This window comes from Arvicanthis niloticus, chromosome 10, assembly GCF_011762505.2.
Source record: "Arvicanthis niloticus isolate mArvNil1 chromosome 10, mArvNil1.pat.X, whole genome shotgun sequence".
In the NCBI taxonomy this organism is placed as follows: Eukaryota; Metazoa; Chordata; class Mammalia; order Rodentia; family Muridae; genus Arvicanthis; species Arvicanthis niloticus.
In genome coordinates this window covers 28,514,420-28,536,113 of record NC_047667.1, presented here as the reverse complement: position 1 = coordinate 28,536,113, position 21,694 = coordinate 28,514,420, and the positions used below count along the sequence as shown (strand labels likewise).

Genomic DNA, 21,694 nt, shown 5'->3' with positions numbered 1-21,694 from the left:
CATCCATATTTTGTGTCAGTAAATTTTCAACATTTTCTTAGACAGATGTATCCATTTCTCCTATTTTCTCTTCAACAGAGATTCTTCCTTCTAACTTTTGGGCTTTGTTAGTAAAATTTGCCTCTGGAGTTCCTGGTCAAATTTCATATTTTTTATTAATTTACAGAATTTTCTCAGTTTGGTTTTTTATTGATCATATTTCTACTTTCAGGTCTTAACCAGTTTTATTCATTTTTTTCTCTTACTTTCATTTGTCTTTTCCAGGATTTCTTCATTTCCTTAATAAGGATCTCTATCTTATGCATACAGTTTTTCAGTCTTTTTCTTATGCTTCAGCTATGTTAAAATACCCAGGTACTACTGCGGTAGGGTTGTGGGATCTAGTGGAGATACATTGTCCAGGCTGTTATTGATTATGTTTTCTTGCTGGCACCCTGATTGTGGTATTTCAGAAATTATAGGAGTATGTGGTGATTTCTGTTTTTATCTTTGTTGGGTATAGTTTTATTTTGTTTTGGTTTGGTTTGTCCCTTGTTTTCTGTTTTCTCTCTGGATTTTAGAAAAGTGTGATTATTTTATGTTGCCTTGAAGATAATTTTCTGTGGAAATTATAAGTGGGGACACTTGGGGTTCCAGTTACCATGTTTTTCTACATGTATGGAGATGACACTTAGGAATGGGAATAGACTAAGTTTCTTGATGGGGGCACACAAGAGGAAAAAATGTACTGTGTTCTACCAGAATCTACTTATTTAGTCTCCTTAGAATAGGTGCAGAGAGTGAAGAGAGGTCTGCATTAGAGGCATTGATGAAATTATGGGATTGGACCTAGAAAAACAGAAGGAAAGGGGAATATCTATAGATAGCATACCAGGTTCCCTGGGGGTAGTACATTTTGGGTTAGCAGGGAATGCCTGCTGTAGTTGGGGATTGGGGTGGAATAAAGCAATGAGTAGAAGGAAGAAGTTTAGGAGAAGGAAGATGTGTGAAATCTACCATAGGTAGAGTGGAAAGATGCTGCCACAAGTATTCTGCTGCAATGCTGCTGCTGAGACTCTGGAATTGTATCTGGAAGAACAGAGGGAGAAGTGAAGTTTTTAGTCATCTCACCTGCTTCTATAACAGAAGTGTCCTGGTGTTAGCAGAGAATGCCTGCAAGAGTTAAGGATCTTCAAAAAGTCAGCAAGTATGAGGAGAGAATGCTCTAATGGATTCACTGGTAATGTGTACAGGGTGATCAGGAAGAAAGCTGCATCAAGTATTCTGTAGGGATTCTGTTGCTCATCTAGGGATTAGAATTTGGGATTAGATTCCAAAGAAAGTATGGAGTGGCAAGGGTTCTCAGTTACCTTATCTGTTTCATTGGCCTGATCAGCTGGTGTTTTCCCAGGGAATGCCTTCTAACATCAGAGGCTGAGAAATAAGATACGCTGAGGAAAAGGAAGTTGGACTAGATCTTTGTGATCCATTGAGGGTGGGGTCAGAGAAGGAAGGGAGGCAAGCACATGTTTTCTGCTATTGAGCTAAGGATGAGACTAGGGGACTTGAAAGAGATTTGGAGAGGACAGAGAAGTGAAATTCTGTAGCCAGACACCTGCTCCCTGACAGGAGTCAGTTTTATTCTTTTAACTAATTTACGGTCTTATTTGTTGCAACATGGGCTGACCTCAAATTCATGTAGACAGATTTGGCTTGAACTCAGTGACGATCTTCTTCTTTTGAATTCTAGAATGCTGAAATGTCAGACAACTCACCATTCCAAACTTCAAACACCTTTCGAGTAACTCTTCATAGAAATAAACTCTTCAAAGAGCACTATCAGGTACATACAATAAATAATACTATAGGTTGGATTAGTTTTAACTAGCATAGTAAAGTTACCACCAGCGTAAAACTTCAAACATTCAAACATTTTTGGAATTATTAAATATATATAGGCATCTCCAAATGTTCTGTCAGCCTTAAATTTATATTTGACCCCAAGATACTCTGGCAATAATAGCTCCTTCAACTACCATTGAGTTAATTCTTTCGTAGTTTTGTTTCTATATAACATAATACATACTGAGGAAAAATAAGTTTCAAAACAGACCACAGTCTAAATTTACAAAGTGTTCATGCACTCTTTTGAAATCTTTTAAATGTTCAAGAATGAAAATGAAGGGCTGGAGATGGACCAGTAGGTAAGGATGTTAGCTGCTCTTACAGAGGACCTGGGACTGGTTCCCTGCTCTCATATGTCATAACCTTCTGTAACTCAAGTCTGGAGGTTCCAATGCCATCTTCTGACATCTCAGGGCTCAATGCACGCAAATGGTATACACACCCAAATTCAGGAAAACATTGCTATACAGAATAAAATTATATAAAACATTTCACTATAATGGATTTTCAGCTTATCTTTTGTTATTGCTGAAAAAGACAGTATTCAGGTTTGTTTACATCAATATGTACATAGACATCAATTGAACATTGTTTGAAGAGAAAACAAAAGAACATTTTCCACCTAGAATTAGGACTCCTGTAAAATGATATTTTATTTCCCCATTGCCATTGTATTTTTTTCTATGACTGGAATTACAAATTACTGCAAAATTAGTGTTGGGAAGTAAAAAAAGTGTCCTGCTGCAATGTTGGAGACCCAAAATCACTGAACCGTGAAGTGTTATCAGGGCTGGTTTCTTTGTTTATTCCATCAACAACCCATTTTCAGGCCTATTTCTTGTTGCAAAATGCTACTTGGTTTGGTGGCTGGAAACCATCTTCCACCAACTTCAAATTCAATAGTTTGTCATATTTCACATTCTCACTTCAATCTCTTTACTGCCATCATTTCCTTTCCTTCTGTCACATGAGATAATGTAAAATATTCCTATCTTAAAATCATTAGCTACAATTCTAAAGTTCCATTGGTAAACAAATAACATTAATGGTTGTTGTGACTTAAATTATAGCACCAAATGTAGTTCTCATTGAACCTAACAACATAATTAACTGCTAAATAAGCAAGCTTGTTTTCCGTATTTTAACTAAAACTAGTTTTTGTTCATGCATATGTTCTGATTATAAATTTTTTTGCATTTTCTCTGAGATTCTACCCCCTCCCCTCTTCCTTGATATGTATCCCCCCCTCTGTCTTTCTCTGAAAAACAAATAAACTGATAATAATAAAAAATAATCTGAAATAAAAACAAAGTGGAATAGGAAAACAAAGACCAAGAGCCAACAAAAAATCAAAAGAAACACATATGCATATATATATATATATATATATATATATATATATATAGAGAGAGAGAGAGAGAGAGAGAGAGAGAGAGATAAGCTCACCACATATTAATTTTACAGAATCACAAAATCAAAAATCATAATATGTACTCAAATAATTTATAAAATTAAAAAACACAACCTGCCATTGACTTGTTGTCATTTTGGCCATCTAATGATTGACATGGGGCCTGCCCATAAAATATGGTGACATATTCAGTGAGACTACATCAGAAAGGCAAAAACTAATTTTTCCATTGTGAGTGTTTGAAAATAGTTTCTGACTTAGGGATTGGACTTTGTGTCCACTTCCCCTCTCAGCACTGAGGTCTCATAATGCTAAGACCCATGAATGCCATGTGCATGGTACTACAGTCTGTTCATGTTTATATGAGCCTTAATACTGCTGTACTTAGAAGGCTGTTTCCTTTGTGTCCTTTATCCTCTCTGGTTCTTCCAATATTTCAGCCTCCTCTTCTTTAGAAAAAATGGTTGGCCTATTCAACCTGCTAGTTTCAGTGAGTAAATTGATATCATTTATATGTCCAATAATAGAAACACATATTTTGTATGTTATTTTTCACCTTATAAGCTTATATGGTGCTATATTAAGTAAATAAAATCAGTTAAACCCATTTAAAATAAAATATATTAATTACAATACAAATATACCTATGTAAAGTTGCTATAACCTATTGCATTGTATATTTTCACCACTACTAAGCAATCCTGCCTCCTCTAATTCCGCTCTCTTTCTGGGATGAAACAATCAGATAAGGAAAGAAAGAATAAAAGAAGAAAGTGCAGAAGACACAAGGGATTTAGAGAGGTTTCTTAAGCTCAGTGTTGTCAATAATACATCAGCATAGTTTTCTTTGCATTTAAAATTATCTGTGTTCAATTCCTGATTTCTATTATGTGAATAAAAGCTGTGAGTGTGGTGAATAAATGCAGAGTGAAGCTGAAGAGTATATTCTATGTCTAATATTTTAGTCCACAATTTGATGGTGCACAGAACAAACAAGTATAGATCATCATGATTTATAAATATGAAAGAAATAGGTGAGCATTGGGATTTGGTTTTAAGAAATAAAGAGTAGAAATTGTTATATGATTTTATAATCTCAGGAAAAATTGTTTAATATATGGAGACTGATTGAAAGGGAATGGAAAGAAAAGCAGTAACTTTAACTTTATAGTTAAACAGGAAGACTTCTTTTCCTCCATCAATGGATAGTAACAAATATCTCTAATCCACCTCTCTGGTGACTTGGAAGATAAAAACCTGTCTCATAAACTGTAGGTGCCTTAGTTCTATTTGATTTCACATCTAAGACACACTCTGTCTACTTCTGTACTTGATTTAATTAATAGAGAGTAGGATACTGATGAAGTGGCTCATTTATGATATGTTTTTTTCATTTTAAAAAGGAGATATATATATATCAAACATACCTTGGTTTGTGCAAGGTAAAATATATATCTCCCTTATTAATTTACTTTTCTCATGTAAGTAAAAGGACAAATTTACTTCAAAGAGTAAGGATTGTGAAAATTTTCAAACTATTTAAAACTGAGTGTGGATATTAATACATATACCAATTGGGAGTTGATACCAGCAATTTTAATCAAAGATTATAATGTGGAAGGAATTGTTAATGTTATATGTGATGAAGTTATTGCAGATGATCTGAAGTGCTATATATGATAGGTTGAAAAAAGTAAAGTATAGATATCAGAGAGGTACAAATATGTCAAGAGGAGAGAGAGAAACCTGAGTGATATATCAAGCATATGGAAGTGAATTCTTTTCAATGTTACTATTAAGGTTATCAGCAAAAATAAACAGTATCTGCCCTTTAGTTTCATATTCTTAATTTTAATATGATTAAATATTTCTCATTATTTATATTTGCTTGTTTGCAGAAATGACATGCAAACATCCTTATATTCCAAATGGTATCTACTCACCTTTCAAGATCAAACACAACATTGGTGATAAAATCATATATCGATGTAAACATGGCTTCTATCCTGTAGCCCGGATACCTTTTACAAGATGTACAAGGACTGGCTGGATCCCACCTCCAATGTGTATCTGTAAGCTTTATTTACATCTGTAATCCTCATAATCCTGTACTTAGTCTTTAAACTTTTCATAAATGGAAATACAATAGTGGCAAATATTTGACCTTTTGTTTGTCTACAACCCTTTAGAAATACTCTACTTTCAAAGTAATGAAAGTTTTATGTAATATTATAGTTTTAAGTAATGTTAAATTTTCAAGTAGTATTTTTAAAATGTATTATTTAAAATTAAAATTCTTAGGTTAGTAAAATTCTTAGGTTAGAAGTAGTAGTAATTATATTCCTGTATGTGAGACTATGCACATTTTTCTCTTTTTTTTTCTTTTCTTTTTTTTTCTTTTTTTTCTTTTTTTTTTTTTTTTTTTTTGTTTTGTTTTGTTTTTTTTTTTTTTTTTTGTTTTTCGAGACAGGGTTTCTCTGTGTAGCCCTGGCTGTCCTGGAACTCACTCTGTAGACCAGGCTGGCCTCGAACTCAGAAATCCGCCTGCCTCTGCCTCCCAAGTGCTGGGATTAAAAGTGTGCGCCACCACCGCCCGGCTATGCACATTTTTCTAATTGAGAAATATTTTCAAAAATTTGCAGAAAATCAATATGCAAGAACATTGTCATGTAAGACTTACTTTTAGTTATTTATTTGCATTGTAGCAAATATATAACAAATATATGTAAGCAATATACAAATCAATATATCCATCAATAATATTTGCCTCATAACAAACCTTTATTGGCCCCTCATTTTTGTCAGTCAGATTTGAAAATGACTTGCCTAATGGCTCTGTGTCAGTGCGGTGCTATCAGAGATTGTCTTGGCTGTCAGTCATCAGGAGACTTTGCTGGGCTGTAGGCCCTATGTCCAACATGGCACCCTTACTAGAATTTGGCAAGATTCTCAGTTCCTTGTCATATAAGACTCTGTTTTGATTGGTTGATGACAGTTATCAGCTCCAGCACTACTGATAAAAAAGACAGTGGGGGACCAAAGCCCATCTATGATCTACTCATAAACAATTGTTTTGGCATGTCAGTTCTTTATGTCCCGAGTCCAACACACACATAGAGAGTGGCTTTGAAGGTCTCCAATGGCTTATTAACACATGTACACCACCATATCATTTGATTCAAGAATATTTTATTTCTGAGATACTTCCTTCATTATTTTCAGGTTTTAGCCTATCTGCGTTTTTGTTTCTTTCTATCTAGGTATTCATGGTAAATGTGTATCACAAGGTGGATATCTACTATATAAACAAACAAACAAAAAGCAATGACAAATGAATGGTCAAGGATCTCATTTTAGTCATCTTTCTGTCTTTGTGTCAATAATACTGAAGTAAATAACTTATTTACAGCCTTAGTGACTTCAATTAAATGTCAATTAGTCTCTTCACACTAAGCTTGTGACAGGCAGAGCATGTCAAGGAGTGCTAAAGAAAAGCTGTCTGCCTCCTGTGCACCAGGAAACAGCAAGAAAGGAAGAACTAACATCCCAATACCCCTTTAAAGTCATATCCCCAATTACTGAACTCATTTCAACTAGGCCAGCAGTTCCTGAACTGTACACCATCTCCACAAAATACCAGTAGTGGAGAACCAAGCTTCTAACTGGCATAAAATCTGGGGAAATATAAGAGGTTCAAATCATAAGAATTGAAGAAGCTAAGTAAGTAAGAAATACTATTGATATATATGAGTCTTGTAAGGAAACCATTTAATGATATTTTTCATATTTAGTTCATTGACAATTTTAAAATAGTATGTAAGAAATTACATATTATATACATATTACATATTATGCATAATGTATTTTCTATGTTCGTTCTCCTAACCTTCTCTCATAACCTTCTTATTCTACCAATAGCAACTTACCTTTCTTGTCCTTTTCCCAGATTCATAAGTTTGAGTTTTGATGTGTGATATATTTACTTTAACCCAGGCCATGTGTGTAACATTTGGATTAGAATTGTCTTTTTGTATGAAGATAGTTTTTTTTCTTAAGAGGGCTGACGTTTTATTAAGAATGTTGGTCTAACCGCTTTTTTCCCTCTTTTATTGGATATAATATTTTCATTTCAAATTTTATTCCCTTACCTTATTCCCCACCACCACCCAGGAACCCCTTATCCCGTCCCCCCTCCTCCTGCTTCTATGAGGGTGTTTACCCACCTACCACCCAATCCCTCTCCCCACCCTCAGATTCCCCCCCCCCCCACACTCAGTGCTCAGCCTTCAAGGTACCAAAGACCTCGTCTCCCACCTATGCCCAACAAGGCCATCCTCCCCTACATATACAGCTGGAGTCATGTGTCTCTCCATATGTGCTCCTAGGCTGTGGTTTAGATCCTGGGGAGCTCTGGCTGGTTGGTATTGTTGCTCTCCTCATGGGGCCACCAACCCTTAAGCTCCTTCAGTTTACTCTCTAACTTCTCCATTGGGAACCTTTGATCAGATTAATGGTTAGCTGTGAGTATCTGTCTCTGGGTATGTCAGACTCTGGGGGACCTCTAAGGAGACAGCCTTATCAGGCTGCTGTCAGCTTTCCCTTCCTGACATCCATATCAGCGTCTATTTTTGGTGACTACACATGGAATGAATATATCTAGGTTGGGTAGTGTGTTACACCTCTGATTGAGCAATGCTAAACTTATAAAGCCTATGATTAACATTTTTAAAAAATGTATAAATGCAAAAAGGAAAAGGGGGCATGGGATAGGGGTTTCCTAAAGGGGGGAATGGGGAAAGGGAATGGCATCTAAAGTGTAAATAAAATATCTAATAAAAAGAAAAGAAAAAAAAAGAATTGTCTTTTTGAACCTGCTTTACTTACTAGGATGTGGCTATATACCTGAGTTTGCAGATTCCCCCTTTTACTGAATATATCAGTATGACATAGTTTAGAGGAGAGGGCCATGATTCCTTGAGCCCTTACTCCATTCTAGCCTGCATGCTGATGGCCTATTCTTGTGCAGAACCATTGCAGCATCTGTAGCTGTTGAGAGTTTCTGGTTATAATGGCTGTGTATAGCCCAGAAGGCATTTTATAGCCATGACCACTACATTTTAGCTTTTAGAGTCTTGTGCCCCTTTATCCTCATGTTCTTTTAACCTTGGAAGCATAGTGTAACTGTCTCATTTACTTTTAAGTACACCTTCTCCTTACTGCTAGTACTCTGTATAGTGATAAATGTTGTGAGAAATATTATTCTGGGTTTTCTCACCACACTTAGACCATATAGTTCCCAAATAAAAGACACAAAAGCCTTTATATGTATAATAATCTATTCTATTCTATTCTATTCTATTCTATTCTATTCTATTCTATTCTATTCTATTCTATTCTATTCTATTTAGTCTACTTCTCTGTTGATAAACCCAGGATATCACTTCCCATGTTCCACTTAGAGCCTGCTCCTACTCCAACAGGCCAGCCACTGTGGCCATGCACTCAAGATCCACCTACCCCACAGTGACTTCTTCCTTCATCTCTCTCTTCCTTGTTTCTATGCCCAAGCCCCAAAAGTACCTGAACCTTTTCTCTGCCCCCTTTCTTTTGCCTGGCCCAGGCTATAAGAATCTTTATTGAGAGGTCAATATTTACACAACAAAAGATGGTATAAGTGAAGATCTGCTCCTCTTGGAGTAACCAGACCCTGGGATACAGAGTTTAGCATCTGAATACAAGCAGTACCAGAACATCCTTCTCCAAATAAATGTCTACTTTTATCATACTTTACCGGAAAAGAGATGCTTTTCTGACTAATGTGGACACTGTTGATTGTCTATAAATATATCCATATATTTAGAGTATTGTTCAATCTTATGTCAAATCTTCTTAATAGCAGAATTAAGTTCCTCTTCCTTGATCTAATGACACCCAGCCATGGACTTATGAGTAGGTTTGTAATTACAGTTGTAGAATTTGTGTAGTGCAATGAACATCAAACTCACCAATGCCCACACCATTGTTCTGTCCAAATATATCTGGACTATCCAAGGCCTTAATACATGAAGGCAATTAGTCTCTTTACAACTTAATTAAATAACTTCTTATATTTAACATGTATAGTGCTTTTTTCTCAGGCATATTCAATTGTTCATTTCTTTCATCAAATGTTTTTACTACTTGAGGAAAGAACAGTGTGAATTTAAATCTAGAATAATTCAAGGGATGATGATTACAAATCTTCATTAGGACAGATCTTTTGTGCCATGTTGAATCTATAGTAGGATGAAATTTAGTAGTGATAACTATAAGTTCCAGGGATAGGTCAGAAAAGGAGCTCTGTGAGTAGTTATTTAAAGAGTTATAAAATTAGTAAATATATTAATCAACCTCGTGAGTAGCATGAATCAACACTGAAATGGAAAAACCATCACTGCTGATGGGAACATGACCAGGATCTGGAAAACTGTAAGATGTCATATGAGGCTGCCTTAAGTCCTGACCACCAAGATTGATCCTTCACATTAAGGAATGTGAGGTTTGTTTTGAGGAATCACATATAAAGTTGAAAAAGACAGATCCACTTGTGCTCACATGCAAATGAGGAATTTGTGTAGTGCAGTGAGCACCAAACCAGCTATGGTTGAGTGTTCATAGCATTGTTCTGTCCAAACATATTTGGACTGTCTGTGGCCTTAATATGTCTGAATTTGAGTCATTTTTCAGTGGAATTTTCACATGAAAATGAGGATTAACCTAGAGCAGGAGAACGGTGGTAATAATGATATTCCTACTTTACACGATGCCTTTCTTGGCATCCTTTCAAAAAAAATCTTAGTGAGGTAATTTAATTTATTGGTGTTCTATAAAAAGTATAATTCTCCAATTTGTTAAAGAATATTTATAATGAAAAGAATTTTATTGTATTTACCATGTACCAAATTTATAGAATATTTTTGATATTTTCTCTTATAAAACATCAAAATAATGAATAAGGAAAATTATGTGCTTTTATTGGGATTTGTTAGAATAATTTTAGCATATGCATGAGGCTCCCTGAAGTAGATTCATAGTTCCATGAAAAGAATAATAATATAATATTTTGAGTACTAATCATTTACAAAGAAAAATATGAAATGGAAAAAATAATTTAATATTACTTATAAAGTCATTAATACAATGAACAATATAGCACTTCAATATAAAGGTACAAGAATAAATCACTATGATGTGATCACATTAAATTTCAAATTTAAATAAATAGTTATCATATTGGATATTAGCAAATATCTTTGATCCACTTTTCTGGACAGATTTCAGGTATAACTTACTTTCATGGGTAAAGACATTCTTACATATTTTGATTGTCTGAATTCTATTTATTTCCTTCTCCAGATGTCTGAATTCTATTTATTTCCTTGTCCTAAACTCTGTATCTTCTCATGTAGTTATTTTAATTAATAGAAAGTAAGTTACTGATTAAGTAGTTTATCTCTAATATTAGTGTTTTTCTGTCTGTTTGTTTGCTGCAAGTAAAACCTTGTAATTTATCACAAGTTGAAAATGGACATCTATTTGGAGAAGAGATATACACACTCTACCAGCCAGTCTCTACAGGAAAGGAGTTTCGCTATTACTGCAACAGTGGATTTGTGACTCCTTCAGGGTCACACTCAGACTACCTCCGTTGCACAATACAAGGGTGGGAGCCTGCAGTCCCATGCCTCAGTAAGTCAGTGTCTATAATAAATCATTTTTAACTCAAACAAAGAGCAAGAGAAGAGTATATACATGCTTACAGTTAAGTTTCTCATGAAAAAAAGACTAATAGTTTGTAAGCAAAGATAATCTGCCTTTGAAAGCAGCTTACATGAAATGAACATTAAAAGTAGAGATTATGAAAATGCCTACATCACTTGCATATACTATTTATGAAAAATAAAGATAAATGCTAATCTTTTGACAATCAGTTTTATTTTTGAATGTTATGTATGCTAGTAAGTGGTTATAAAGATAAATTTTAAATTAGTTTATTTTAAATTAAAGAAATTTTTAATTATTTTTATATTTATGATTTTTGCACATATGTGATCCTTAGAGAAATATGTTTTTCATTATGTGGAAAATGGGTATTATGCATGATATATTTTATTTTCAAAGTAAATATCTATAAATATTACAACAATAAATTTTGTGTACATTCATTTTATTATAATTTGGGTTCTACGAAAAACAGTCCTAGGTCAATTTTGAAGTTAATTTTAATTTTTCAAATTCATTTTTTCTAATCCATACATTTGTAATTAATGGCTAGAATAATAAGACTTCTAATAATTAATTTCTGAGTTATAACTATAATAAATGTGTTATTTATTTATAATTAAGATTGCCAACTCTTTTTAAATAATCTGGGCTAGAGTTGATTAACTTATTCAATTTTCTAAACAACTTTAAAATGAATAATTGTATTGACTCATATAGGCACATGGTACATCTTTAAAATTTGAATATGCTTTTGAGTTTTCATCAAGTACATATTTAGACCATTTTCCTCTTGTGAAATTTTTCTTAATTTGATTCTTTTGAGATAACTTGGTGATTTTGTATTTGTATCTAAAAATTTTCATCTTTGGTAATTTAATATTTTATATAATTAATAATAATGAACTGTTTAAATTTCGTACTAAGTTATTTTATGATAGTTTTTCTTCATGGTAGTTTAGTTCATGTTCTTAATTTTATATATTCTTTCTATGGTCTTTATTAACTTGGATGATCCATATGAACACACTGTGGTATATTTTTCATATTCCTGCAGGTTTTTACTTTTTTATGATCTATCCAGGTAGATTGCTTTGGATTTCTCACTTCAAGTACATCAACAAGACTTTGAAACAACTGACATTTTTATGCTCACTTTCTAAGAACTCATCTTTGAAAATGATTTTTATTTAGGAATCAGCTTATTTAATGTTCATGTCAAAGCCATTGACAAATTAGTGTGCTTATAAGACCAAATCCCATCAACCTAGAACAAGTTTGTTCATTTTAGGAATTTCCCTTTTTCTCTTCCACTTCAGTCTCTGATTAGCTCCACAAAATTGCATAATAACTTTTCTCTTTGTTATTGTAGTGTTGTGTTTCTACTATATGATATGAATATATTTATGTATTATGTTTTCTAATAGAACTCTACTACTTTTCAGTAAAATATCTATGTCATTCTACCATATTATGACTTGTATAATAACTTATCTTTATTGTGGAAATATTTATGTTTATATAGTTATATAATAATTAAGGTATCTATGCCATTTATGAACACTCTGGCTATTTTAAATTTTGTCAATTGCATGATCCATTTATGAAAGTTTGAAAATAAGTCATTGTATTTTAATTTATAAAATAATTTTAGATCAACATCTAAAACTGAAATTAAGAAGAACTATGGCTGTGAGAATATGGTATGTGGATTTTCAGGATGTGAGGAACGTTTTGCATCCATGACAGCAATGAGCACACTTCCAGTGAACTTGTTTTTCTCTAAAATTTCTAAATATTCCAGCTAAGAAACATATTATTCTATTTTAATTTTATTTATCTAGTGGACTAGTAACAACAATTATATCCAAAATTCCTTTTTTGATTGTATGTTTTATTGTATAATTTATATTATAATCATTTACATATCTAAGATACAATTCCTTATCAAATTTTTGAATATTTTCCTCCATAGCCTGGTTTACTGTATGAGTTTCTAGTAGTTTTTTTTTTTTTCTGGTATGACTATTTTAACATTAAGTGCTTTTGCTTAAATTTGACACTTTAAAAATAATTTTAATTTTCTGAGATTATCCTTCTTGAAAATTTCATATTTACCCATGCAGAACTACTCTCAGGTATATGCCTTTTCTCTTACCCAAGCTTGTATCATTTTTCATTCCTTTGTTGTTTTTCCCCTTTAAACCAATGGATAAAGTCCAAACTGTGATGTATTTATATTCTTGTATGTGTGGTATTACAATTGACAGTGACTCCCTTTACCATGAAAAAATATTCTCACTTTATTAAGAGCTGTTAATTGCCAATAGCCCCTCAGCTAGGATGGAATTTTGGGTCCACTTTCCATCATTGTGCTGGAATTGGTCTACCTTGGCTTTGTGCAGGCCTGGGCATACTCCTACTACCCTCTGAATTCATATGTGCATCTTCTTTGCTTGATCTGGAAAATACTGCTTTCTCAAAGTCATCTACATTTTTTGGATGTTGTATGGTTTCTACTCATTTTTCTTCAATGTTTCTTGACCCTTGGCAAGAGATAATTGAGATATTATATGCAGTATAGAATATTTCAGTCTCTTGTCTCTGCAAGCTGATCACTTGTAGGTATCTGTTTCAAATGAATTCTTCTTTGAATAGAAGCTTCTCTGCTGAGAGTTGAGTGGTTTGTTACCTTTTGGAAAATGCATCCTTCATATATGAGTGAATCATTTTACCATCTCTCCTCCCACCTTTTTCCTTCCTTTGCTCTTTTTTTTATCTTCTTGACCTCTACTTCTATAATTGCACAAACACACACACACACACACACACACACACATGCATACTTGTACAACCTTCTAAGTTCACTTAGTGCTGCTTGAGTGTATTTGTGTTTATGCATAATCACTTGGAATAGGATAATGTATCTGAGAGATACTTATTCTTAGAAAAGATTGATTTTCCTCTCCCAGAAATTATTGATTATTTATTCCTCTTCAGCTAGGGGCAGTGAATGTGATAATGTCTTCTTATGCTTTGGCATGGCAATTGGTATTGTACTGAATTTATTTAGACAATCATAATTCTGTGATTTCATGGGTACTGTTTCCCTGTCTGGTTCTCTGGCTCTTATAATATTTTTTATGTCTACTTCTTCAGAGATCCCTAAGCCTTTGGTGTAGAGACTGACTTGTAGAAAAATTGACTGGTATTGTTCATTCTAGAGATAGTAGTTCTCTCCATTTTTGACCTGTTGTATATTTCTATATTAATCTCCATTTACTACAAAGCATATGCTTCTTTGGTGAGGCATGGGAACAGCATATAACTGTATATATATATAAGAATACATATTTATAATAACTTTAGAAATTGTATTGGTTTAGCAAAGTGGCAGTAATAGGTCTTTCTTTAGGGGAGTTGTTTAGGTTTCTAGTATTAGACACAAGTTCCTACTTATCGTTTGGGACTTAGGTCTAATTATTAAGCTATTGGTTGCCACAGATATATACATTCCATGATTGTACCCTTAGTAATGTCTTGGTATGCAGGTCATTGTTGTGGGCAAGCTTGAAACCTGTGGAAGGCTTTACTTGTTTTTTTCCTCCTTGGCAGAAATAATTTGTTAGATCAATAGTAGATGTATGTTAGTTTTCTGCAACTGCAATTTCTATATGCAAACATGAAAACTATGGGAAATTATCTTGCTCATTATCGTGGGATTATAAGCCCTTAGTGGTAGTATCTCATGTCTCAAGGAACAAAGCTTAAGAACAACATTCTTTCCTTTTTACAGCTCATCTGTCATTGCAAGTCTTATCTGAAAATGATTCTTCATAGCTTTGCTCATTTTATCTTTGTTATTTGTTTGATTTTTAAATGAATTTTAAGACTACTTAATTATAGGTTCCATGGCTTTCTTAAAAAACCAGGAACTCCTAAAATGGTTGGTGGAAATTAAAACTAGGCAGTGCTGGAGGGGTCTCAGGAAGACTGAGTCTGAGACAAGTTTAGTTTAAGCAATGAGACATTTTATACACTTATTAAAACTGAATTCAATAGTGGTTGCCATGATATAATGATGGTTTACAAGCTCTATGATTCCCTGAACTTAGTATATTGTGCCTGTTGGCTTTTTGCAGGCGAGTGTTCTTCAAGAGGATTTCCTTACGTTTACAGCTCTACTTTCAAACTGAAATGTCTCCTTTTTACCTTTTGCATTTTTACTAGATCTTTGCTAATATCATGTAGTTTGCCCATATCTATCTCCTTCCCCAGCTTGTTCTATATATTACCCTGTCCCATAACTACCAACATTTTGTTCATAAATCAATACAGTACAAAACAAAGCAAATAACAACAAAAAACCCTTGAGGTTGTGTGCTGAGCCACTGGACAATGGTCATCCCTTTCTTTGTGTCTCCCTCTCACTGTGACCTCTTATGCAAAGTCTTCTCAAGCTCAAACCAACCAAATCCCAGATGGACTAGAGAGAAAGGCTCAATGTATCACCTCCAGCTGAGGCACTTTTTGTAAATAGTAGCAGTTTTTCATTCTCACACTATTTAACATATCAAAATTTCCTCACTTATTTGTCATTTTGCATCATCTAAAATGTCATTGCCTGAGACAAAAGTAGATGTTTATCTAGAAGTTTATATTTTATATTTAGGTTTTAATTATTTTGGTGTCTATTTTATATGAGTGTGAGAAATAAGGTTAAGCTAGTTATTTTACATTTAAATGTCTAAGTATTGATTTTCTTTTTGAGAAAAGACTATATTCCACTATGTAGCTCTCATTAATTCTTGTTAAATGAGTTCTGGTCCTATGTATGTATGATAGTTGACTTTATGTTCTCTTCCACTGCCCTGTATGTTTCTACATTCACCAACAGGTTTCTTTAGTGAGTACTACACTATAAAAGCCTTAAAATCTTTTAATATATTAGGCGTTTAATTCCCATTTTAATCAATTAGAGTTAAATTTTTAAATAATAAAGAACAGCATGGATTATAGAAATATATAGATAACTGTAAATTTTTTATTTATCAACACATTGTTCAATGTTTATATTAGGTTTAAACTATCTAGATCAGGAAGCATTTTGAAAAGTGTCTTTTTGCTGGAGTCCCTTACCATGTAATTTTTAGAGTGGGTGTTTTCATGTGTAATGTATGTCTTGCTGGGATCAATTTGGAGACAATGAATATAGTATAACTGAATTTTTCTTCTGTTAAGTGTGATATAGATGTGAATTTAATTAGATCTTTGGATTCTTGTAGTACTTTATGTTATAGGCAAGAAAATGATACTGTGTGTATACTGTAGATGCAGAGATATTGCGTGATTTCCACATCAAAGCAATTGTGTCCATGGTATGTACTTTTTTCTTAGTGAATTGTCTATGCCTTTTACTAATTCTATTAATTTTTGTAAAAATTAATTGACATGAGTCTTCTCAGTTAATTTTATAAGTTAAAAATTACAAATAGGAATAACAAAATTAGATACCCATTTTACTAGCTGCTTTCTCATCTTTATATTGGAATAGTAAACTTGAAAGTGGAACCACACACTGTACTTGCCTTGGCCATCACAGTAGAAATAGCTACTATGAACATAACACCAAATGTAGTTTTCTGCAGGTTGCATGTGGCCATGTTGAGATAACTCAAGCAAGGAAGTAGCAGAATGTGAAAGAAATCAATAGGATGTAGCTGAGTGTGAGGTTATTAACCTTTGCAATGGGAGCATCTTTGCACTTTCCCAAGGCTTCAAGTGTCACGAGGGCAGAGAAGTGTAGGAATAAGCAGTCAAAAGCCATCCCAAACAGGTCTCCATAAGTAAGAAATGAGACATGTCTTACAGGCAGTGTGTATGTTCTGTGTTGATACACTGATCATGTAGACATATATCTGTTGGAGAAAATTAGCAACAAACCCTTGGAAAACTTCGCTATTATATAATCAGTTAGTACCTGTCTTAATTAGCAGGTACCACAAAAAATATGTTGCCATTCAGAAAAAAAAAACTGACATGAGTCTTTATAATATTCCACAATTATGTTTTTTAAAATAGGTTTAAAAGTATAAAATATAATTCCCAAAACTGCTGATCCATCTCTACTTTTCGTCTTCTAAACCTGTTTAAAATTAGGGACATTTTACCTTATAGTTTAAAGGTCATAGTATGTAAGAATGTGTTTATCTCCTGTGGACATAATTCCTTTTATATCCCTGATCCATTATTTCAGTTTAGGATATAACCACCACTGCAAATACTCACTTTATTTTAATTTCTATTTGTTTTCCTAATGTCTTAAGTGGGTCTCAGGTAACTGATGTGGGCCCATACTGCAGCCAGCCTCCTCCATGCTGCCGGTTGTTCATCCCATGGATTTGTGTGTGTGGTTGTGATTTAATCATTGATACCTGGCTGTGGTGAGTTTTGAGCATCACCAAATGAGTTTCTTGGATATTTTTTCCTCAAGGGGTAAGGTGCTGCCACAATGCATTTTCTTTCACCTCCGTGGCAGTCATTTGAAAAAAGCAGCAATGCTGTGCTGGAACTCTTGCAGCCAGGGCTTGAGACTAGAAACCTGTGGGATTGGAAGTATGAGATTGATTATTGTGTTCCCTTTGATATTTTATTAGACTAGTTTAGGAAGCTTTTTCTTTCTAATTAGTGTGATTGGAATATGGATAACCTTCTGGGTACTTTCTAAAATATGAGGGTGATCAAAGGAATCCTTCACTCTTCTACATTGAACATCCAACATTGTTTGTGTGCTTGGAATCTTTAACCTTACTATTTAAGGTAGTGTTTCTTCTCATGTTCTTCTGTATAAAAGAGGGTTATACTGTGCTGTGGCCTGTATCTGCATTTAAGCAAAGAAGCTGAAAGATGGCTGAGAATATCTTCATAGTTCTACTCCATGCTCATTTTCTTCTTTATTTTTCTCCATTCTGTAGGCTGTTGCTTTGTCCTATTGATGGTGTCCTGTAAGCATAATGTTTTGCATTCTGTGTAAAGTTTACTCTTGGGTGATTCAAATTCTGATTTTTCTCCCATCACATTTTGTTTCAAAAGGGATAAAGCATTATACCAAGAATCTCCTGTCTCAAGTTTGTATAAACAGTTCTTATCATTTATTCTCTGCCTTGTCAATATATGCTCATCACTCAATGGATGGGCACAATAGAGAACATGGTGGGACATCTACTAGAAGAGGGAAGAGAGAGAATCTTCTTCCTCAAGTTTGTATAAACAGTTCTTACCACTTATTCTTTGCCTTGTCAATAAATGCTGATTACCCAATGGCTGGCCAGAACAGAGAATATAGTGGGATATGTTCCAGAAGAGGAAAGAGAGAGGAGAAAAAGGGAGGCAGATCAGTGGCAGGATGAAGAACTTGGAGCCATAAGGAAAGGGTCTGAAAAGCCAGATAAGTAAAAATATGCAAATATCAAGAGAAGAGCCTGGGAGATAGCCAGATTAGCATAGGAGGTAAAGGTAGATTATTTAACTGCTTAGCTATTGACGTGCAGTTTTGAATAGATCTTATTTGTTCTATGTGGTTACTAGGTAATAACATAAGGTAAAGAAATACAGTGGACAGATTAATCAACTATTACATTTGTATTAAGATTATTGTTTTTACAGTGTCCTCTGCATTACAGAAGAGATTCAGTTTCATAAGATTCTATTTATTAATTGTTGATCTTAGTGTCTGAGCTGTTGGTGTCCTGTTCAGAAAGTTGTCTCTTGTGTCAGTGGGTACAGGCCATTCTTCACTTTCCCTTCTATCATATTTAATGTGTCTGTTTTTATGTTGAGATCTTTAATTCATTTGTACTTGAATTTTGCGCAAGTTAATAGATAAGAATCTATCTGTCTGCATTCTTCTACATGTAGACACCAAGTTAGACCATTTGTTGAAAATACTTTCTTTCTCACATGTATAGGTTTGGCTTCTTTATCAAAAATCAAGTGTCTGTAATAGTGTGGTTTTACTTCTTGTTCTTTGCCATGATTTCATTGAGGAACCTGTCTGTATTCATGCCAATAAGTATGCAGTTTTGATTACTATTGCTCTGTAGAATAGCTTAAAATCAGGGATGCTGATAGGTCCAGAAGTTTTTTTTTTTTTGTATAGGATTGTTTTAGCAATCCTGGGTTGTTAATTTTCCATATGAAGTTGAGTATTGTTCTTTCAAGGTCTGTAAAGTATTGTTTTGGAATTTTGATAGGAATTGCACTGAATCTGTAGATTGCTTTGATAAGATGGCCATGTTTACTGTTAATCCTGCCAATCCATGAGCCTTGAAGATCTTTCCATTTTCTGGTATCTTCTTCAGTTTCTCTCTTTAGTGACATTACACCAAGATATTTTATATTATTTGTGGTTACTGTGAAGAGTCTTGTTTTCGCCATTTCTTCCTCTGCCCATTTATTGCGTGTGTAAGGAAGGGCTGCTGAATTTTGATGTTGTTGTTGTTAATTTTTTATGCTGTCTCTTTGCTAAAGGTGTTTAGCAGCTGTAGGAGTTCTCATAGAATTTTTGGATTCACTTACATATACTATCATATTATCTGCAAATAGCACTACTTTGACTTCTTCCTTTCTAATTTGTATTCGGTTGTCTTTTTGCTCTAGCTACAACTTCAAGTACTATATGAATAGGTACAGAGAGAATGGTAGTTTCTGTTCTCTTACCTAAGATTCCACCTTAAGGATTCCCTGATTTTGTGTTTTCTTTATTGCTTCTATTTCCATTTTCAGGTACTGATCAATTTTATTGATTTCCTTTCTCTGTCTGTAATTTCCTGTATATCTTTAAGGGATTTATTCATTTTCTCTTTGAAGGCCTCTATCATCTTCATAAAATTGGATTTAAAATCATTGTCTTATGCTTCAGCTGTGTTAGGATATCAAGGGCTTGTTGTAATAGTATTGCTGGGCTCTGGTTGAGATATTCCCCTGTATCTTCTTGGTGTGTGCTTAAGCTGAGCTTTAGCTGTCTGGTTGTTCATGGTAACCATCCAGGAGTATAGGCAGAACCCTGGATCTCAAAATGGAATTCATGGGAAAGGGCACAGCTCACTGCTACTGGGCATATCTCAGGAGGGCTTGGCAGACAGGTGATTTGATGGTACATGTTCTGTTATTTTTTTGTTCTAAACTTCTTTGAACTTTTGGCACCCATTGATTTTAAGTATGCTGTCATATGACATTCCAAATTCTTAGTACTGGTGTCTGTAGCACCTATGTGAATAGATTTTCCAAGATCATCACCCAACTTCAGTAACCCTAATTGGGTAAATATATCTGATACATATTAGAAAGCCAATTTATTCTCATGTTTAAAAAAAGTCCAACAACAACAAAAAAAACCACCCATACTTTAGAATTTTCTGACATTCTGTAGGATTATGGATCCACTTGACCAAAAAAAAAAATGTAATATGTATGAGTAATTTAAGTCATGCTTTGTTAATTTTTAAACCTATGAGTTGTTTTCCTTGGCCCAGTAATGTGGATATTTTTGATTATTTTTATGATTTTCTCATGTTTCTCCCTTTAGAGATATGCTCAAAGTCAGATATAGAAATTGATAATGGATTTTTTTCTGAATCTGATTTAACATATGCTGTAAATAAAACAACACAATATAGGTGTAAACAGGGATATATAACAGCAAATGGAGAAACATTTGGCTCAGTTACTTGCCTACAAAATGGATGGTCAGCTCAACCCTCATGCATTAGTGAGTATTTCATTATATTTTTGCCATTATACTGATACCATATAAGAGGTTAGCTTTATTATCCATTGAGGTGAGTGATGTTGTTGCATTTGAAAGATAAGTATTAGACTTCAAGCAGAAACATATGTGACTATTTGTTTTTCCTTGTGGAGACATTCGTGTATGGGAGACTATCAGTTCATTTCTAATGTCAAAGCCTTAAAAATATCACATAAGTTTTAGGATTGAGAAAGATTCTATGACCTGCTGTCTATTTTAAAGGTCTTCTTTCTTGATCACCAAAAAATTGCTTCAATATATAAAGTTTCCAATGAAGATATATGTTGATGTTATAAATACCTGAATATGTGATAACATTATGTGTTTGATACTGTGAGTTAAGGTCCATCTCAGAACATCTCCCTCATAGAAAATCAACCCGAATATCTTTTTGTTATCATATATTAATCTATATAGATTTTTGCTCTCATGGAAATTACTCAGATTGTACATTGATAAATTAGAAATAAAATTTTCAATTTTGTTTTGCATTAGAGTCTTGTGATGTGCCTGTGTTTGAGAATGCAAAATCTAAAAATAATAGCAGTTGGTTTAAACTCAATGACAAATTAGACTATGAATGTGACGTTGGATACGAAAACAAATATAAGCATACCAAAGGCTCCATAACTTGTACTCATGAGGGATGGTCTGATAAGCCCTCGTGTTATGGTGAGTACTATCTCATCTAGAATTTTATTTTACAAAACAAAAATATTTATGTGTTACTTAAAAATGAGTTTTCTAGAATCTGCCCTCTGATTTAATATAAACTTGGAGAAAGACTAGTCATGAAAACTAAATGTGATAATATTTTGTTTTATTATTTA

The 21,694-nt window shown here is 33.7% G+C and overlaps 1 protein-coding gene across 3 annotated transcripts in view; it reads left to right on the top strand.

Annotated features, from left to right (window-relative positions):
• LOC117716464 (complement factor H-like) overlaps nucleotides 1-21,694 on the top strand; it is a 52,880-nt gene that overhangs the window by 4,040 nt on the left and 27,146 nt on the right. Inside the window, exons 2-6 of one of the 3 annotated variants that reach the window (XM_076941296.1) lie at nucleotides 1,730-1,822; nucleotides 5,194-5,367; nucleotides 10,829-11,023; nucleotides 20,643-20,825; nucleotides 21,360-21,536. In XM_076941296.1, the coding sequence (XP_076797411.1) occupies nucleotides 5,196-5,367; nucleotides 10,829-11,023; nucleotides 20,643-20,825; nucleotides 21,360-21,536 (727 nt within the window). In that variant the 5' untranslated portion in view covers nucleotides 1,730-1,822; nucleotides 5,194-5,195. The remainder of the gene's footprint in view (nucleotides 1-1,729; nucleotides 1,823-5,193; nucleotides 5,368-10,828; nucleotides 11,024-20,642; nucleotides 20,826-21,359; nucleotides 21,537-21,694) is intronic. The other 2 variants (XM_076941295.1, XM_076941297.1) reach the window with 2 other exon arrangements.